General features: G+C 35.9%; 1 protein-coding gene across 1 annotated transcript; it reads left to right on the forward strand.

Moving 5' to 3' along the window:
* Nucleotides 1–10,308: 10,308 nt before the first annotated feature.
* On the forward strand, nt 10,309–12,180 carry LOC107805439 (uncharacterized). The gene is made up of 3 exons (XM_016629481.2): nt 10,309–10,554; nt 10,698–11,443; nt 11,544–12,180. The coding sequence occupies exons 1-3, from the start codon at nt 10,309–10,311 to the stop codon at nt 12,178–12,180; spliced, it is 1,629 nt and encodes a 542-aa protein (XP_016484967.2).
* The last annotated feature ends 7,458 nt before the right edge of the window (nt 12,181–19,638 follow it).

The following is a 19,638-nucleotide window of genomic DNA, read 5'->3' on the forward strand; positions in this document are numbered from 1 at the left end:
ACGAAACATCTAATTTATTGTGGAGAGGATTTTTGGAAACATTTACAGTTTTCAAACTATCTCATATTTTACGATGATTTCGCTAAAGGATTTGAGTTTTTCACTGATATTCTTGAAAAGTGAAACTATTTTCGGAAAACTATGAAAAAAACTGAGCATTTTTATCTCTGAGTTATTTTTCTATTTATATGCTCTACGTTGTTATGAACTGCTATTGGTTATTGGTGTTGGACCCGACCTATGTTCTAGCTCGTCACTGCTTTTAACCTAAGGTTAGGTTTGTTACTTACTCAGTACATGGGGTCAGTTGTACTGATACTACACTTCTGCACATTGCGTGCAGATGTTGGCTGCTGTTGTTGCTATGCTCGATGGTTGCCGGATTTGAAGATGTACATGTGTTCCGGTTGTAGCTACCCCTTGTTCATGGTAGCCTTAGATTTATAACAATCTGTTCATGTACATTTCAAACAGATGATGTATCATTTCATACAAGTTTTGTAAATTCTATTCTTAGAAGCTCATGATTTGTACTACCAGTTCTTGGGGAATGTATAAGATTAAGATATTTCTTTTAATTAATTGCCTTATTAAAAAGTTAATTGAAATTGGATAGATATTAGTTGGCTTACCTAGCGGGTTGGGTTAGGTGCCATCACGACTAGTGAATTTTGGGTCGTGACAATAACACCCCCAAACCCCTAAACCTAATTCCCCATCTCCCAAACGGCTCCCCACCCCTCTCACACCCTCTGTCCGCGCCACCACCACCCAAACCAATCGAAAAATTCCCCCCAACCAATCACGTAGTCTCTCCTTTCATCCCCTTCCACGTGGCCTGACAAATAACAGATTTCGTACTATTCGAATCTTCCCTCATCTCTCTCACGCGCTCCTCCCCCCTCTTGGACGTTTGTTGATTAATGGGAGTCGTAGGATTAGGAGTGAAACTCTTAATCCTAGCCTTCCATTTCTCAGAAATCGGCCTATATAAGGGTGGTTTTCAGGATTTTTTTGGGGGAGGATTTTGGGGACAGAAAATTTTGAGAAGAATTCTAGGGTTTGAGGAGCTTTTGAATTTTGGTCTAACTTTCGTGCTTTTTTTTACCTTTCAGTAAAAATCACGAAAAAATTGTTTTCAAATATCTTCTTCTTATTTCGATTTTCATTTCTAATCATGGAGTGAGTTTGAACTCCGAAGTTCTGTTCGAGGGTCGATTTCAATCGTCGGTTCGAGCTCCGCTCGTAGTTTGCTATTACATTTGAGTCGAGGCCCTTTTCTCTGTTGTTGCGCAGAGGTTTTGCTCAAGTTCTAGTTTGGACGTCGTTTTCTTCATTGTAATTCTGGTCAACACAATAATCTATTGAAGTTGCTGTTCATTTGAAAGCACTGACAGAATTGGAATGGGAAGAACGTTAAAGTCAGAATGGGTTATTACTGTAAAATGGCTATCACTGTAATGTCCAGAAATGACTTCATTCTCTATATGAAGGTTCATCTCTCTTTCTGTTCTTTTTTCTCACTAAAGTTTTGGATCACTTTTGTTTTGATTTAACTTGCCTGATATTAATAAGTTTGGTTTCTGAGTGATTCTATGCTTTGTTCATTACTCTGTTGAATGTGTTTCATGTTTAGTTCATTGTTTTCAGCCAATAGTATGGTTAATCGTATGGTTATTTCTCTTAAGTTGCTAATTTTATATAGGAAACATCGTTACTCTGTATTAGCGTGTTCTTTTGCTTGTTATCTTTATATAGTATTAATTCATTTCTCTCCGGATATGGCATTAACAATGTTTTGGGTTATACTGTTCCTTTAGTTAAAATGCTCGTTTTTGGTTGGTCCGTTGACTTGTTCTTTGGATAATTTTCTTTAACTGTTTCATTATTCTTTTGGTATTTTTATTCTTATTTGAAAGTACTTTAACGAATGTTTGAGTTTGTGAGTTTGCGTATTTACGTTGATGGATTTCTTTAACTCATGAGTCATATTAATATTAGTGATTGGAGTTTAGACTTTAGCAAAGAAAGAGCTTTAGGAAGTAACTGACTTAAATTCCTTAGGAGACCTATCCTTCGCAAATGTTGCAGTATGTTGGGATTTATTAATTTAGACTTAATACATCAAAGTCCACCCAAGTTTAAATTCCATAATCTATGACTTCCACACGAAATCCCGAATAAGTTTAGGAAAATTAATTCATTTCTGAATATTCGTAGTTGCTTTAGGCATTTTAATTAAATAACTCATCATGGTTATAGATACGCTTCCCGTGACATAGCTATGATATGTAAATCCCATTTGGGTGTGTATTTCATGTGACCCGACCACAACTTCTAATAATAATAATAATAAACATGTTGTAAATCGCGGGTGCGTTTCACGTGGCGCGGTTTGCAATGTGTACCAAAACGACAAGTGTACGACATCGTAACTTGTTCAAGAAATAACCCCATAAATACTAAAAGCGATTAAATGAATAATAAAAGCGGTTAAAAGTTAAAAATACACAATATGTTTTAAACATGCAATAAATCGGATAATTAGGCTAATTATTAATAGTTAAGTGACCGTGCTAAAAATACGAAATCCGGGAGTGCCTCACACCTTCTCCCAGGTTAACAGAATTCCTTACCCGGTCTTCTGTGTTCGCAGACCATAAATTGAGTCAATTTCTTCAATTTGAGTTAAAATAAACCGGTGACTTGGGACACCATAAATTATTCCAAGTGACTCTAAATAAATAAATAATCCAATTTCGATTAATGTCACTTTAATTAGAAAAATTTTCTATCCCCTCGGAAAAAAGGAGGTGTGACACCTACGTGAGTGCAAAGGTGCGGTCACCTTTTATGAAAGATTTGGGATGTCTTTCTAGAGCACTCATGAGACCCAAGGTGTGTGCGTGACCATAAAAGCACTTTATTAGTATCGCGAAGTTTGCATAAAATTAAGGATATAGTATGTGTATTGAGGGTCTCAACTCTCAACTCATATCCATTCAGTTCAAGAGTACTTCACTTTGTGGATATTAGTCATTGTCTCATTTCACTACGTGTCAATTCAAATCAAAAGATATTGACACTTAAGTACATGTTCCTTCCTTTTGTCCAGGAATTATTCTTATTCTTTATCTTTGCATTAGTAGGGGATTGTTGGTATTATTCCTCTTTAGGCGTGACTCTAATTTGATAATGCAAAGAACAAAGAACACTTTTAATCTACAATTAATCTGTGGTTAATTGTCATACCTCTCCACCATTAATTTGTTGTAAAATTTCTAAATTTTATGTATATGCAGAGTGGGAGAATGAAGTTACTATTTCATAAATGGTTCACATTCATTCATACGAGAGTTTCTTAACTTTTGTGACTTCGTTTGTGAAAGGATACAACTTTTTAGAAGGTTTGAAGTTACTGTCTTTATGACAATTTTGTCATTAAACCAAAATAAATGTTACATAACATTAACTCACACTTGGCCTCTTACGATTTTCTGATGGAAGAAAACGTAAATGATTTGCCTATATAAACATTATCATTTGTGAGCTAAAACACTAACCAAAAACATTATTCTCTCATCCTCTCAAAAGACTATTCTTCTTCCTATTTTTCCTGGGCAATTCTTTTTTGCAAACTCCAAACTTTCAGTCAAGAGTGCACATGTTTTGAAGTACTGTGAAACCTTGGGGAGCGACCGATCTTAACGATTTGTACCCAGTAGGACCGAAATCGCTTTCAAAATAGTGACTTGCCACGACACAGTATTTATTTGATAAGTTATTTCTACTCTTGGTCAATATTATCTACTATTTTTCTTACACTTGTTACTATTTTATGGCAATAAAATCGATCCAAATCCAATCCACCTTACTACACCAACAAGCCAACTCGAAAGATAAAATTGTGATCCCATGAGCAGACATTATCTCTGTTTTCTTTGTATTTTAAATTGCTCATCACACATATGAGACACATAGAAAGGGGAGATATCGAATTGATTTACACCTAGCTTTTCTAGAAAAATAAAAATAAAATTGGTCCATCTTTACTCAAAATGCTATTGTTACTTTAAATCAATATTTTTATGAATGTTACTTAAAAAATTAGTGTTGTGTGATTATTACATGTTCCTTAGAAACACATATATTAGCTATCACATATTTTATCCAACTCAATTATATAAAATGCTACATAAGCTCGATCTTCGGTTAGAGATATTTAAAACACATGATTTGAACATATTCACGTATTTGGATGAAAATTTGTGGAATTGGGAGGCCAAGAATATAACTCTATGCAAGTACAAGTGTCTATTTGCCTCTTAAGCCTAAAAATATTAGTAAATATTTTGATCTTCATACACCAAATCACGGGTGACGTACATAAATAGCCATCAAAATAGATAGTCTTGAATTTTTGTCTCCGCTTGCCTCATGAGTAGAACTCCAAATTTAACAAGTATTGTCCTTCGTATGCCTTATGGGCAATACTTTTAATTTTTGACCTTGAAATTCTGTACATAGGACAAGAAGGTCGAAAGTTAAAGACCACACCAAAATGTCTTATATTTCTGCAATTATTTTTGCTAAATCTCACCATCAAATCAATAGAATTTATTTTAGGCTAAAAAATATGAAATGTAGTATAGGATAGTACAACAGTTCATAAATCTCTCCGTCTTATCCTGCCTCAGTATTATAATTCCAAACATGGTCTAAGAAAATTTCTTATATTCCCAAAAATTCCAAATCAAAAGAAAAAAAAAGACAAAAATTATAACTCAAAATGTTAATGAACACGGGCTATAATGGGCTTCCTCCATGGTTGTTATAGAAGAATTTAAGGACAAACCTAAATAGCTGTTCATCCAACTAGGGGCGTTCATGATTCGATTTGGGTCGGTTATTTTCCCTAAAAATAAACCAAACCAAGTAAGTCAGTTTTTCAAATATTGGAACCAAACTAAACCAATTAAGTAAGTTTGTTTTTTGCTTTTTTTTGGTTATTTATCGGTTTTTATTAAATATGAGACATACACTACCTAACGCATATTTCGGCGACTACATTTTTAACATAACACTATCAAACCAATTGCTCTCTGAGAAATCTATCATTTACCAAGATATATTGATGAAAATTGAATCAAATAGTGATGAATAATTTAAGTACTCAATTAAAAATCGATTATTTTTAACATGAAATAAATTTTTGTATTCAGCAAAAGAAAACTACCAATCAAACTAGAATGTAAAAGCAAATAATTAGATTATTATAATAGAAAAGAACTAGACTAAAAATACAAACGACTAATATGTACCATAAAATTTTAAAAACTTGATATAAAAATATACATATATACACACACACACACACACACACACACACACACACACACACACACACACACACACACACACACATATATATATATATATATATATATATATATATATATATATATATATATATATATATATATATATATATATATATATATATATATATATATATATAAATAGCTACTTTTATAGTCGGTTTGGTTCGGTTATTTTCGGTTATTTTTTGATTAAAACCAAAATAAAACCAAAATTGATCGGTTTTTAAAATTCAAAACCAAAACCAAAACAAACCTAAAAAAATATCGGTTTTTTTGGTCGGCTTGGTTCGATTTTTCGGGTTTTTATGAACACCCCTACACCCAACCATCTAATTAAAATAGTTGACGAATATAATGCGAAAAATTCATAAATAACCATTTTTATGCCTCGTCAATCAAATTTAGCCACATAATCAAAAGTCAACCTTATTTAGCCACTAAATTAGTACGGGAAAGTATTATTGACTAAATTACCCCTACTCGATTTCTAAATTTACGCAACACGACCTCACACTCTGTTTCAGCATAATCTTGCGGCATAATCTACAGATTGAAGTAAGCTCTCAATTATTCTTCTAATTCTTGAATTTTCTGGTTTGATCTCAATGCTTTAATCTGTGCTAATCTCGATTTTTTCTCAATGCGTTAATCTGTGCTTAATTGTATAATATATCTTTTTATTTGTAATTCAGATCGTAACTAATAAAATCTGCATTGTTCTGATATTATTATAAATTTTATATGAAAAATCTTTATTCTGTGCTTAATTGTATAATATATAAATGTAATTTAATTTAAAGTAATTTATACTATAGTACTGGAGGTATCTTTAATTCAAAATCATAAAAAATAACATAAAATGGTGCAGAACAAAAAGGCAGTATAATATGTTGGACTTTTAATTAATATCTAAAACTCAGAAACGTCCAATTGATTATACTGGAAGTATCTGTGATTCAAATAAGAATAACACATCTAAGTTTTTAAGTGTCACGATCCAAAACCCAATTAGTCGTGATGGCACCTAACCCAACCCGCTAGGTAAGCCAATTACCAACTATCCAATTCCAATAAAATTAATAAGGCAATTAATTAAAAGAAAATAGATAAAACAATACATTTCCCCAAGAACTGGTAGTACAAATCATGAGCTTCTAAGAATAGAATTTACAAAACTGATATGAAATAATACATCATCTGTTTGAAATGCACATGAACAGATTGTTATAAATCTAAAGCTACCATGAATAAAAGGAAGCTACAACCGGAACGTAGGTACATCTTCAGATCCAGCTCCCAACGAACACAGCAACATAAGCAACCAACATCTGCACGTAAGGTACATAAGTATAGTAAGAGTATAACCGACCTCATGTACTCAATAAGTAACAAACCTAGCCTTAGGTTGAAAGTAGTGACGAGCTTGTACCAAGGTCGGGTCCAAAACCAATAGTCCACAACAGTCCATAACCACGTAAAGCAAATAATACAAGAAGTAACTTAGAGATAAAATGCTCAGCTAAATCATGATTTCAAAAAATAGTTTTTCCTTTCAAGTATATCAGTGAAAACCTAAATTATTTACCGAAGTTGCCAAAAATATGAATAAGTTTGAAAATAATAATTTTTCCAAAATTCCTTTCAATAATACGTGAGATGTTTCATTTTCTTTTCAGATAACCCGTGTAAAATAAATGCATCACTATGCCCATCTGTCAACATGTGTGAGAAACTATGAATGATGTGATGCTGTACAGCATGAAGAAAATACATCTCTATGCTTGTATGTAATGTGTGCATGTCAATGCGATGCAACTCAGTGATAAAGTCATATTCATACTCTCAGATTATCATTTCACTCAGTCCTCCCAGTCACTCAGTCGTCCCAGTCACTCAGTTCTCCCAGTCACTCAGTCCTCCCAATCGCTCGGCACTCGGCACTCAGTAGGTACCTGTGCTCACTGGGGGTGTGTACAGACTCCGGAGGGGATCCTTCAGCCCAAGCGCTATAATCTGCACGGACAACTCACGTGCTGTACGGACACCTCACGTGCTATATTATCAATATCTATATCTGTACAGATAACTCACGTGCTATAATAAAGCCTATAAGGCCTACTACAGGCGGGCAACCCCGATCCACATAATAATAAAGTATATAAAGCCAATATGGCCTGCTGCGGCATGCAACCCGATCCCATAATTATCCTCACAATCAGGCCCTCGGCCTCACTCAGTCATCAATCTCTCCAGTCTCTCTCATGGGCTCACAATGTCATAAAAATAGCCCGAAAATGATGATATGATGTATCAATAAATAACAACAGAGACTGAGATATGATATGTAATTATATGAATATGACTGAGTATGAATTTTCAATTTAAAACAAATAATTCACAGCAATATGACTTCTGTGGGCCCTAATAATACTGGCACATAGCCTCAACATGATTTTTAATATGATTCTCAGCTCAATTTCTTTAACATAAAACTATATAGAAAATGCCAAGATTATGTGACTGCAAAATTCCATGGAAACAATTATGTCACAATTTTCATGGTGCACTCCCACACGCCCGTTACCTAGCATGTGCGTGACTTCCCAACAATTCACATAATACATATATTCAGGGTTCATACCCTCAGCTCCAAGATTAGAAGAGTTACTTACCTCGAACAAGCCGAATCCAATGTCGAGCAAGCTAAACAATGCTCCACAAATTTCATTCTGCGCGTAACAACTTCCGAACGGCTCAAATCTAGTCACAATTAATTTGATTCAGTCAACCCAAATTATAGGAATTTATTCCATATCAAAATACTAATTTTTCCACAAAATCCGAAATTGCACTCAAAAATTGCCCTTGGGGCCCATGTCTCGGAACCCGACAAAAGTTACAAAATATGAACGCCCATCCAACCACGAGTCCAACCATACAAATTTCACCAAATTCCGACATCAACTCGACCCTCAAATCTTCAATTTACCATTTTCAACCCAATCTTTACCCATTTGAACTCAACAATCTTTCCATAAACCTTATTGATATGTATAAATAATACTATTACACCCAAGAATCATACTCTTAATCACCCATCTTTACCCAAACTCTAAATTGAAGACTAGGGGTTAGAACCTTACCTCTTGGGTAAAGATGTTGTGATATTTCCTTGTTGGATTTCCAAGCTTGAACAAGATCTTGATGAACAAAGCACTTGAGCTTCTTCCTCTCTCTAGAACACTCTCCCTTCTCTCTAAAAATGTCAGATTTTTGCTCTAAAATGAGTCCCAAAGCCTATTTATCAAAATTGGGTCGTTTTATAAAAATAAAAAAATTAACCCCCCGAAAGCAGGTCTGCGGTCGCATAATAGGTATGCGGGTCGCAAAATGGTCGCAAAAATCAGTGCCCAGAACTAGGCTGTTGTGGTCCATTCTGCGACCAGTTTGCGGTCGCAGAAGCACTTTCGCGATTGCAGAATTATTCTGTGATCGCAGAATTGTCGCCAAATCTCATTTCTTTCCAGCCTTTGGTAATTTGGTAATAACTTCTTGTAGGAATATCCAAATGACGAACGGTTTGAAGTATTAGAAACTAGACCCAAAGATTTTTCATTTGATAGGTAATACACCATATAACACTTTGCATAATGAGAGTTATGCTTATTTGAAGTTAGGTCTTATGCGAACTCACTTGAAACTTTAGTCTATTATGAAATTTCCAACTTCTACATTCGATGCCGAAACCTATCGAATCAAGTCCGATTGACCTCAAATTTTGCACATAAGTCATAAATGACATTACTGACCTATTACAATTTCCGAAATCAGATTCCAACCCCGATATCAAAAAGTCAACCCCCCGGACAAACTTTCCAAAAATTCAACTTTCGCCATTTCAAGCCTAATTCTACTACAGAGCTCCAAATAATTTTTCGGACATGCTCCTAAGTCCAAAATAACTGTACGGAGCTATTGGAATCATCAGAATTCAATTCCGAGGTCGTTTACATATAAGTGAATATCCAGTCAACTTTTCCAACTTAAGTTTTCAATTATGAGACTAAGTGTCTCATTTCACTCCGAAATCCTTCCGGACCCAAACCAACTAACCCAATAAGTCATAAATCAACTGTAAGGTATAAATTGAGCAGTAAATGGGGGAACAGGGTTGTGATACTCAAAACGACCGGTCGGGTTGTTACATTAAGGTTCCCCTAATGTCTTGAATAAAATGTTAGACTTTTATGATTACATATTTCAAAACTATAAAGTCTACAGCATATAGTACTGGAGGTATATTTAATTCAAAACCAGAAAAAATACTGCATAAAATGGTGTTATAGTGCTTGATTCAAAACCAAAACAAAACACTAGTATAATACGCTGGAGCTTTCTGAATTAATATGTAAAACTCATAAAATTCCAATGTATTATACTGGAAGTATCTTTCATTCGAACTACTACAAAAAATTATGAATAAAATGGTATAGAACAAAACGCCAGTATAAAATACTGCACTTTTCTTAATTTAATATGTAAAACTCAAAAAATTCAGTAGATTATACTGGAAGTATCTGTGATTCAAACCAGGAGAAACACATCTAAATTTATAATGCTTCCCTAATATTGTGAATAAAATGCTAAACTTTTATGATTACATATGTAAAAGATACAGACTGTGCAACATATAATACTGGAGGGATCTTTAATTCAAAACCAGAAAAGACAATATATCAAATGGTGCAAAAAGATAACCCAGTATAATATACTGGACTTGTCTTAATTAATATAAAAAATGCAGAATCTTCCAGCTTATTATACTGGAAATATCTGTGATTCAAATAATAGATTGAAGCCTTTTGAATTCATATATAAAACTCATAAAATTCCTAATATCTAATTATTTGTGTACATTAAATGCAAGATGCATACAAATTTCTTGATTATTGCTTTCGATGGCAAATGGACACCAGATTATAAGTATTTAGATCATAAAACAAAGCTTCTGCTTATAAATGATGGGACTTCATTTGACGAATTCGTGAATAAGATTTTTCAAGTTATAGAGTTCGACAGGAACAAGTTTGAAGCAACAGTATGGCTTAATATCAATCTAGGTACTAGTAAGGGAATACATGTGACAAAAGATGAAGAACTTACTTCCTATATGGTTCTTTTTAAAAAAACGATCCATACTACAAAGGTTCCAAATTTGTTGTTGATATATCAGAAATACTTTCTGAAAAATTTATTAGATATCAACAACAAGAAGGTAATACAATAATAGAGATTGACAATCAATAATTATTAAAGGGAACCACATATGTTTCAGAAGAGCAACTGATGCTGATTTCTGAAATACCAGAAGAGCAAGACATTCCGATTTATGAAATTACAATGGAAAATGAGAGTGTAATTCCTGTAGAAGATCAACACTTTAAAACACTAGACACAATTGAAGGGAGAAAAAGGAAAGCAAAAGGAAAGGCAAAAGAATCCCCATCAATAATACTAAAGGAAAATGCATCATTGGATGATGTAAAACTGGGGTCTATTTTTCTAGACAAAAATGCTATGATTAGATGTTTTTGCTTAGCAGCAATAAAGGAGCACTTTGAGTTCTATGTGAAAAGATCAAGTAATACAAGATACTCTTTGGTATGTACTGATGAAAAGTGTGGTTGGACTGTTCGAGGTTCAAGAATTAAGGAATCAACACTTTTTAAAACAGTTAAATTTCAGAGAACACATGAATGCTCGGTTGACATTAGAAAGTCACATCAAAGACAAGCAACTTCAAATGTGATTAGAGATTACATTATTGACAACTTAAGAGACATAGCTACTGAAGTAAAGCCTAAGTTTGTCATTTCAGAAATGAAAAGAGCACATGGAATAGATGTTGGTTATGAAAAAGCATGGCGTGCTATTCAAAAGGGGATATCTTTATTAAGAGGAACAACAGAAGAAAATTATGAGCAACTGCCATCATATTTGTATATGATCGAACAACAAAATCCAGGATCATATACTAATATTAAGAGAGATGCAGAAAACAGGTAAATTTCTTGTGTTTGTGGCCACACATATGCTAATATCCTTTAGTATTCAGCTTGTCATATCGTAAAACTAAATTTTATTTACTTTTCAATGTAACAGGTTTGTTTACATGTTTTTTATGTATGGGGCGTCAATTTCTGGGTGGAAGTATTGTAGATCACTTATTGTTGTTGATGGAATATTTCTAAAAAATAAATATAAAGGTGTTCTATTAGTGGCAGTTACAAAGGATACAAATAACCAGATTTTCCCTATAGCATTTGGGGTAGCGGATTCAGAGAATAACGAATCATATGAATGGTACTTCAGAGAATTAAGAAAAGCAATTGGCATTCGTAAAGATTTAATGTTTTTGTCAGATCGACATAAGGCCATTGCAAACGGAATTGCAAAAGTTTTCCTTGAGTGCTACCATGGTATTTGCATATATCATTTAGAGAAGAATCTAAAGCAAAGAAGAGTGAGAAACACTGTAATAAACCTGTTTCAATGTGCTGCAAGAGTATACATTCAATCAGAATTTGATGGCTTTATGTCCCAAATAGCTGCTGTTGATAAGAAAATATTTGACTATTTGATGGAGGAAACACCAGGAAGATGGGCTCGTTCACATTGTCCAAGACGGCGATATGATATGCTAACAACAAATATTGTTGAGTTAGTGAATAATGTTTTGAGACGTGCAAGAGAATTGCCACTTTTAACAATGATGGATTTCATACAAAAAAAATTGTAAATCTGGTTCTATGAAAGAAGGACAGCAGCAGAAGGAATATTCGGTGAATTATCAAACTGGGTAGAAGCAACATTGGAAGACAAAATTAAATCAGCTTTTACATTTAGAGTATTACCCATTGATCGACTCAAATTCAAAATCAAAGTCAAAGAAGGGGGTATAGAATTTATTGTTGATCTAGACAAAAGAACATGTGATTGTTCTGAATTTCAGCTAGATGAGATACCTTGTGAACATGCAATTGCTGCAATTGACAGTATATATCAAAAGAAATCGGCTTTCTGCTCCGCCTATTATACAAGGGACTTTTGGTTGAAAACATATGAAGGGCAAGTAAATTTTGTAGGTGATTTAATGTCACGACCCAAGTTCTCCCTCCTTGAATCGTCGTGACGGCACCTAGTCTCTACGACTAGGTAAGCCTAACACTTTCGCAGAAATGAAACAAAAACATTAAAACTAGCAATTTACAGGTAGATTCTAAATAATAAATTAAGATGCCACTCGGCATATACCACGGTCAGTCTCGAAATGTACATAACTCTCCCAAAACCCGGAATATCGTAAGTCACAAGCTATAGAAAGAGAACAATGTTTCTATATTCCAGAATCTAACAAAAAGAAATACAAGAAGTGTTTGACATGGGGAAGAGTAGATAGGGACTCCGAGGTCTGCGGACACGGTAGATATACCTTGAAGTCTCTACAGCTGCCTCGCCTCACTGATAATGCGGCTGATAAGTGGTACCTGGATCTGCACACGAAAAATATGTGTAGGGAAGGGCATGAGTATACCACAACGGTACCCAGTAAGTGCCAAGCCTAACCTCGGTCGAGTAGCGACGAGATCAGGTCAGGGCCCTACTGGTATATATATAATAAACTAAGAAAGAATGAAATATTGCAGTAAAAATAAGTATTGAAATTTGACAAGAATGAAATCATAGCAAGTCAACAGCTCAGTACACAAAAATAACAACATGGGATCTCCTAGGATACCGTCCCGTAGTCCCAAACATAAATGTGCAAAAATAAGGGGGGACCTACCGGGATACCGTTCTGTAGTCCCAAAGTAAATATGGAGAGCAGGGGGATCTACCGGAATACCGTTCTGTAGTCCCAAAGTAAATATGCAGAACAGGGGGATATACTGGAATACCGTTCCGTAGTCTCGAAGTAAATATGCAGAGCAAAGGGATCTACCGGAATACCGTTCTGTGGTCCCGAAGTAAATATGCAGAGTAGAGGGATCTACCAGAATACTGTTCCGTTGTCCCAAAGCAAATATGCAGAGCATGGGGATCTACCGGAATATCATTGTAACGACCCGGTCGGTCGTTTTGAGAATTTAAGTCTCGTTCGATGGCATAAGACCCTGCACAACTTCGTATTATGTGTATTGACTTGCATGCGTGATTTAATTCAGTTACCGGATGATTCAGAGTGATTTGGGACACTTAGTACCTAAAACCGAAGCTTAAGTCTTAGGATTTTGACTGTCGTCGGAACTGTGGGAAGACGACTCTGGAATGGAGTTCCTTCGGTTTCGTTAGCTCCATTGGGTGATTTTGGACTTAGCAGCGTATCTGGACTGTGAATCTGAGGTCTGTAGCTGATTTAGGCTTGAAATGGCGAAAGTCAATTTTTTGGAGATTTGGACCGGAAGTGAACTTTTTTATATCAGGGTCGGAATCCGATTCCGGAAGTTGGAGTAGGTCCGTAATGTCAATTATGACTTGTGTGCAAAATTTGAAGTCATTCCGGATTGATTTGATGTGTTTCGACATAAGTTATAGAATTTGAAAGTTCAAAGTTCATAGATTTTGATTTGGGATGCGATTCGTCATTTTAATGTTGTTCGATGTGATTTGAGATCTCGAGCATGTCCGTGTTAGGTTATGGAACTTGTTTGTGTGTTTATACGGGGTCACGAGGGCCTCGGGTGTGTTTCGGGGTGGTTTCGGATCATTTCGGGTTGTTTTGGAACTGTTGTATCTGGTATCTGATTTCCTTCTTCGCGAACGTGAAGAACAAATTCTGGGGGTGTTGGATTTGGCCTTCGCTAACGCAAAGTAGGACTCGCAAATGCGGAGAGATGCCTGATGAGCCTACGCGAACGCGAGGGGCCAGTCGCGAATGCGTATAAGGAAATGGAGGAGTTAGGCCTGAGGTCGTTTGGCCTTCGCGAACGCGAACGCGAAGGAGCAGGTCAGCTGGTCATCGCGAACGCGATAAGGATGCCGCGAATGCGAAGAGGAAATGTGGTAGCAGGAACTGTTGGCCTTCGCGAATGCGACACTGGTCACGGAACGCAAAGAAGAATTTGAGGCAGCTGGGTTTTTGGCCTTCGCGAACGCGAGACAGAGGTCGCGAACGCGAAGAAGACCTATCTAGGCAGAATTAAAAGTCCCAAAAATGGGGGTTTGAGTTCATAACACAAAATCAAAATAGTAGCTCGGTAGAAGGCGATTTTTGGAGAGATTCTTGCGTGGGTGTTTGGGGTAAGTGATTCTTATCCAGTTTTGATTAATTTCCATGATTATGCATTTGAATCTATCATTTAATTCGGATTTAAATGGAGAAAAATCAAGATTTTTGTAGAATCTTCCAAAAAAATAAATTTATGATTTGGAGGTCGAGTTGTTATTGGAATTCGATAAAATTAGTATGGTTGAATTCGCATCGGAATGGGTGTTCGAATTTCATGAAAATTATGTCGGGTTCCGAGGGGCGAGCCCCGCGTTGACTTTTGTTGACTTTTTGGAATAAATTTTTAAGTCGACGTATTATTATCCGTAATTATTTCCGATAAATTTTAATGAAGTTATACAATTAATTTGGATAGATTTGAGCTGTCTGGAGGTCAATTCAAGCAAGAAGGCTATTTTGGAATATCAGCCTAACTTCAAAAAGGTAAGTGTCTTGCTTAACCTCGAGTGGGGGAATTGCCCCTTAGGCATCGAGTCTTATGTGCCATTTGTGATATGTGAAAAGCCGAGTACGTGAGGTGACGAGTACGTACTCGGGTTAATATGTGCAAAATTTATTGAGTTAAAGTCTAGGGAATATTGTATAGTAAATTGGGTAATTGTTGGCATATATTTAATTATTTATTTGCCATGCCTCAAATCACATTTATTGAATTTGTTTTATATGACGATTTGATGTAATTATTACTTAAAATAATTATGAAATTTCGTGAGTATTGTTGGTTTAATATTTCTTGGAATTTAATTTAATTATGAATTTTCCTTATGCAAATAATTAATTAAGCAAGTTTAAAAAGAAGGGTTAATATAATTATCTAAATTTGGATTAATGAAGATTTTGCTTTATGTTGAGTAATTTCTATCTCTGTTGATTGTTTTTGGAGTGTTATAAACATTGTGTGGAGTTTTCGTCTATTTGTTGTGAAAATTAATTGACTTGGTTGTATCTTTGGAATTTTTGTTGTGGCCATCGGGCAAATTGTGATATGAAATTATTTTGTTATGTTACCGTGATAATTTTTCGTATAAATTGTTGTGTTGTGTGAGTTATTATTTTGAGGAGATAAGGGTGGCATTTCACCGTTGATATTATGTGGGTATAAGGGTAGTATTTTACTGTTGTTGTGTTTGTTGGAATATTATCTAGGCGGAGCGATAAGGGTGGCTATTGGTATTGTTAGGGCACAGGGATAAGGGTGGCTATAGGAGAGATAAGGGTGGCTATTGTCAGGGATGGTATGTGATGATGAGGAGTGGTTGCATTGGTGATTTTTATGTGATGTTGTGATTTTTCCTTGTGTTTATTTTTATAACTTGTGCAATTTGTCTTTTTGTTGGTAAATTGATAATAATCGGATTTATGTTGAAATTGGGAGTCTGTGGCTATTGCCAGGTGAATTATAAAATGAAATATGGGCATGAGGTGCCGTGAGTAGATAATGAGGATATTGGCACGGGAATTATCCATGCAGTTATGATATGAAATGAGGGCACAAGGTTCCAGGAAAATATAATAATTTAATTATGGGCACGAAGTGCCGTGGAAATATGAAAAATAGGCTGAGACCCGTGTTTATGAAAAAATATGAAAATGGGATGAGACCCGTGGTTGAATGATTATGAAATGAAGTGTCACAAAGTGACTTTTTAATTGAAGGAATTATATTCAAAATATTTAATTGGAAGGATTTTTATGCAAAAGTATTTATTGGAAAGGTTTACATTCGAAAGATATTTATTTAAAGAAATTTTATTTGAGAAAAAATTATTCAAAGGAAGCATATTTGAAAAATATTTATTGAAGAAATTATATTTGAAAAATAATTATTTGGAAGAATTTTATGTGAAAGATATTTATTTGAAGGACTTGATTTACTTGGGTGTACTTGTATTTATTATTTGTTAAGTAATATTAACAGAGTTCTTGTTGCTATGCCGGCATATCATTGGTTGATTTGTGTTATCATTGCTAGTTATTTTCCAGTATTATTTTGTATACTATATTACACAGGTTATTAGACTAGTGAGTGTCTTGACTGTACCTCATCTCTACTCCACTGAGGTTAGTCTTGATACTTACTGGGTACTGACCGTGGTGTACTCATACTTCACTTCTGCACATTTTTGTGCAGAGCCAGGTATTGGAGATATCGGACTTGAGCAGAGTTAAAGTGGGATAGTAAGGATTCAAGGTAGAGCTGCTTGGTTGTCGCAGTCCCTTGGAGTCTTTTCATTTCATTGTACTGTTAATTTTTAATCAAATGGTATTGTATATTTGGTCCTTGTGATCATTCCATGTATTCAGTTAGAGTTCGTAACTCAGTACTACCAGTCTTGGGAGGTTGTATATTCATATTTGTTCCGCTGTTAGTTTTGATTACTTATTTAATTAAAAACAGGCTTCAAAATGTAATTGAAATCGGCTTACCTAGTCTTAGAGACTAGGTGCTATCACGATGCCTGTGGTGGGATTTTGGGTCGTGACAAGTTGGTATCAGAGCTCTAGGTTCATAGGTTCTACGAGTCATGAATGAGTCTAGTAGAGTCTTGCGGATCGGTCCAGAGATATCTGTACTTATCTTCGAGAGGCTACAAAACTGTTAGGAAATTTCCACTTAGTTCATTCCTGTCGTGCGGATTTGTTGATTGTGGAATTTGAGCTTTTGTATCTTTATTCTCTAACAGATGGTGAGGACACGTGCTACTGGGTTGGCTGAGTAGGCATCCGCACATACTGCTAGGGCTGCAAGAGGCAGGGGCCGAGGTAGAGGCCGAGGTAGAGGTCGAGGAAGGGCACGTGCCGCGACTAGAGCACCTGTCAGAATAGCAGTTGAGGAGCCGCTAGTAGCTTCAGTTGGGGTACAGGTACCAGAAACACCTGTTGTTACCCCCGGACTTTAGGAGACTTTAGCACAGTTGCTAAGTATGTTTGGTATATTAACTCAAGCGGGATTGATCTCTGTTGCACCAAATATTTCGCAGATTGATGGAGTAGCTCAGACTCCTACCACAACTCCAGAGCAGCAGGTTCACGTTGGTCAGGTTCCGGGTATAATACCGGCACAACCTGTTATTCCGGTTCGGCTTGAGGTCAGGCCAGAGGCATAAGAAGAAGAACAAAAGAGACTTGAAAGATTTAAGAGGTATAGTCCACCTACTTTCAGTGGCACAGCTACAGAGGATGCCCAAGGATTTCTAGAAAATTGTCACCGTATTCTCCGCACCATGGGTATTGTTGAAGTGAGCGGAGTTGCCTTTACTACATTTCAACTGTCAGGCCCAGCATATCGATGGTGGCAAATCTATGAAGAAGGTAGACTAGCCGATGCAACACCACCAACTTGGGCTCAATTTTCGGAAATATTTTTGAAAGAGTTTGTTCCCTAAACACTCCGAGATGGGTGGCGCACAGAGTTTGAACGGTTACGTCAGGGCACTATGACAGTGTTAGAATATGCTATCAGGTTCAGTGAGTTAGCCCGCCATGCACCTATCTTGGTTCCTACAATCAGAGAGCGGCTCTGCAGATTCATTGAGGGGCTCGATTATGATATTAAAATATGTATGGCTCGAGAATTGCAAACTGATACTCCATTTTAACAAGTAGTGGAGATTGCGAGAAAGATTGATGGTGTTTTAGGCGAGGAAAGGGAGTCTAAGGAGGCCAAAAGGTCTCAAAGATCTAGAGGATTCAGTGGATTTTAATCTTCAGCTAGGACCCATTATAACGGGGGCTCGAGCAGTCAGCTAACTCAGTCCGCATATCAGATTACTCGGAGTGCTCCAGTAAGTTCTTACGATGCACCACCGGCACAAGATTCCTATAATGGTTATTCCAGTTATCCGGCACAGACTCAGTATGAGCAACCGCGACCTCAGAAGGGTTGTTATGAATGTGATGATACTAGGCACATCATGAGAGATTGTCCCAGACTTGGGAGGGGTGGAATTCATCAGACACTCAAGCTACGAGCTTTATTCCAGTTAATACTCCATGTGTACAGTCAGCTAGAGGTGGAGGACAGGCGGGTAGTGAGCGCCTAAGAGGTGGAGGCCCGACCCATTGATATAATCAATCTGTTTTGGCTGAGGCCGATACACCAGATGGTGTCGTTACAGGTACGATCCTGATTCTGTTATAAAAGGATATTTTTCTTTAATTTTATTCGGTTATAAATATTGAGGTGAGACCTCCTATTATGATCCGCTTATGGGTGAGCTTCGTAATTTTTGTGACCCACTTATATGTTTATCCATGTTGGGAGATTTGAAGATGTGAGCCCGCGTCTGTCATTTATTTTTGTACACCGTGGGTTTAATGTGTTTCGGAATAATTGATTCCAATTTTTATGAATTATATGACCTACCGGTATTAGGGTTCATTATGTGTTGTAAAACTGTTTATGAAATATATTGAAAGGAAGAAAGAAAGGAAATTGAAATTTCAGTTGGCACAATGTACAAAATACTTGTGATTCGGAGTTGAGGACGAGATCCTCGCATTTTTATATGATGGAAAATATTTAAACCGGGCTACAAGCCATGGTGGAAGTTATATAAGGACGAAATATTTGTGGTGAAATATTTATGAGTTTAAAATTCTCCCTTTGTGAAATTTAATTTGTACAATAATATTAATAGGGAGTCGTGTCTGTTAGGCTTATCCGATAATTCTTGTATATTTTCTGTGCATATTCAGCCATTTTCGTGCTGTAAACATTGAGTTTTAACCTATGAGATGGGTGCCCAGGTGGCGTTAAATGTGACTCATTAATCCGAGTAAGTAATCATAAGGCCTTCATGCCTCACATTCTATTGTTAGTGTTGTAAAAATTTGAAACGAGGTGGTGGTTAATATGAGATTAATTGATGATGCTGGAATTAATTGTGAACAACTTTTAAGACTAGAGATGTGGTGATGAGCATACATATGATGTGCTTCATGTCCTGATATCATTATGATAATGCA

The sequence above is a fragment of the Nicotiana tabacum genome, unplaced genomic scaffold (genome assembly GCF_000715075.1).
Source record: "Nicotiana tabacum cultivar K326 unplaced genomic scaffold, ASM71507v2 Un00002, whole genome shotgun sequence".
In the NCBI taxonomy this organism is placed as follows: Eukaryota; Viridiplantae; Streptophyta; class Magnoliopsida; order Solanales; family Solanaceae; genus Nicotiana; species Nicotiana tabacum.

Coding starts and splice junctions, on each gene's coding strand:
- LOC107805439 (XM_016629481.2), top strand. CDS start 10,309: ATGCATACAAATTTCTTGATTATTGCTTTCGATGGCAAATGGACACCA. Junction 10,555..10,697: donor AAGAACTTACTTCCTATATG/GTTCTTTTTAAA, acceptor TAATTATTAAAG/GGAACCACATATGTTTCAGA. Junction 11,444..11,543: donor AAGAGAGATGCAGAAAACAG/GTAAATTTCTTG, acceptor TCAATGTAACAG/GTTTGTTTACATGTTTTTTA.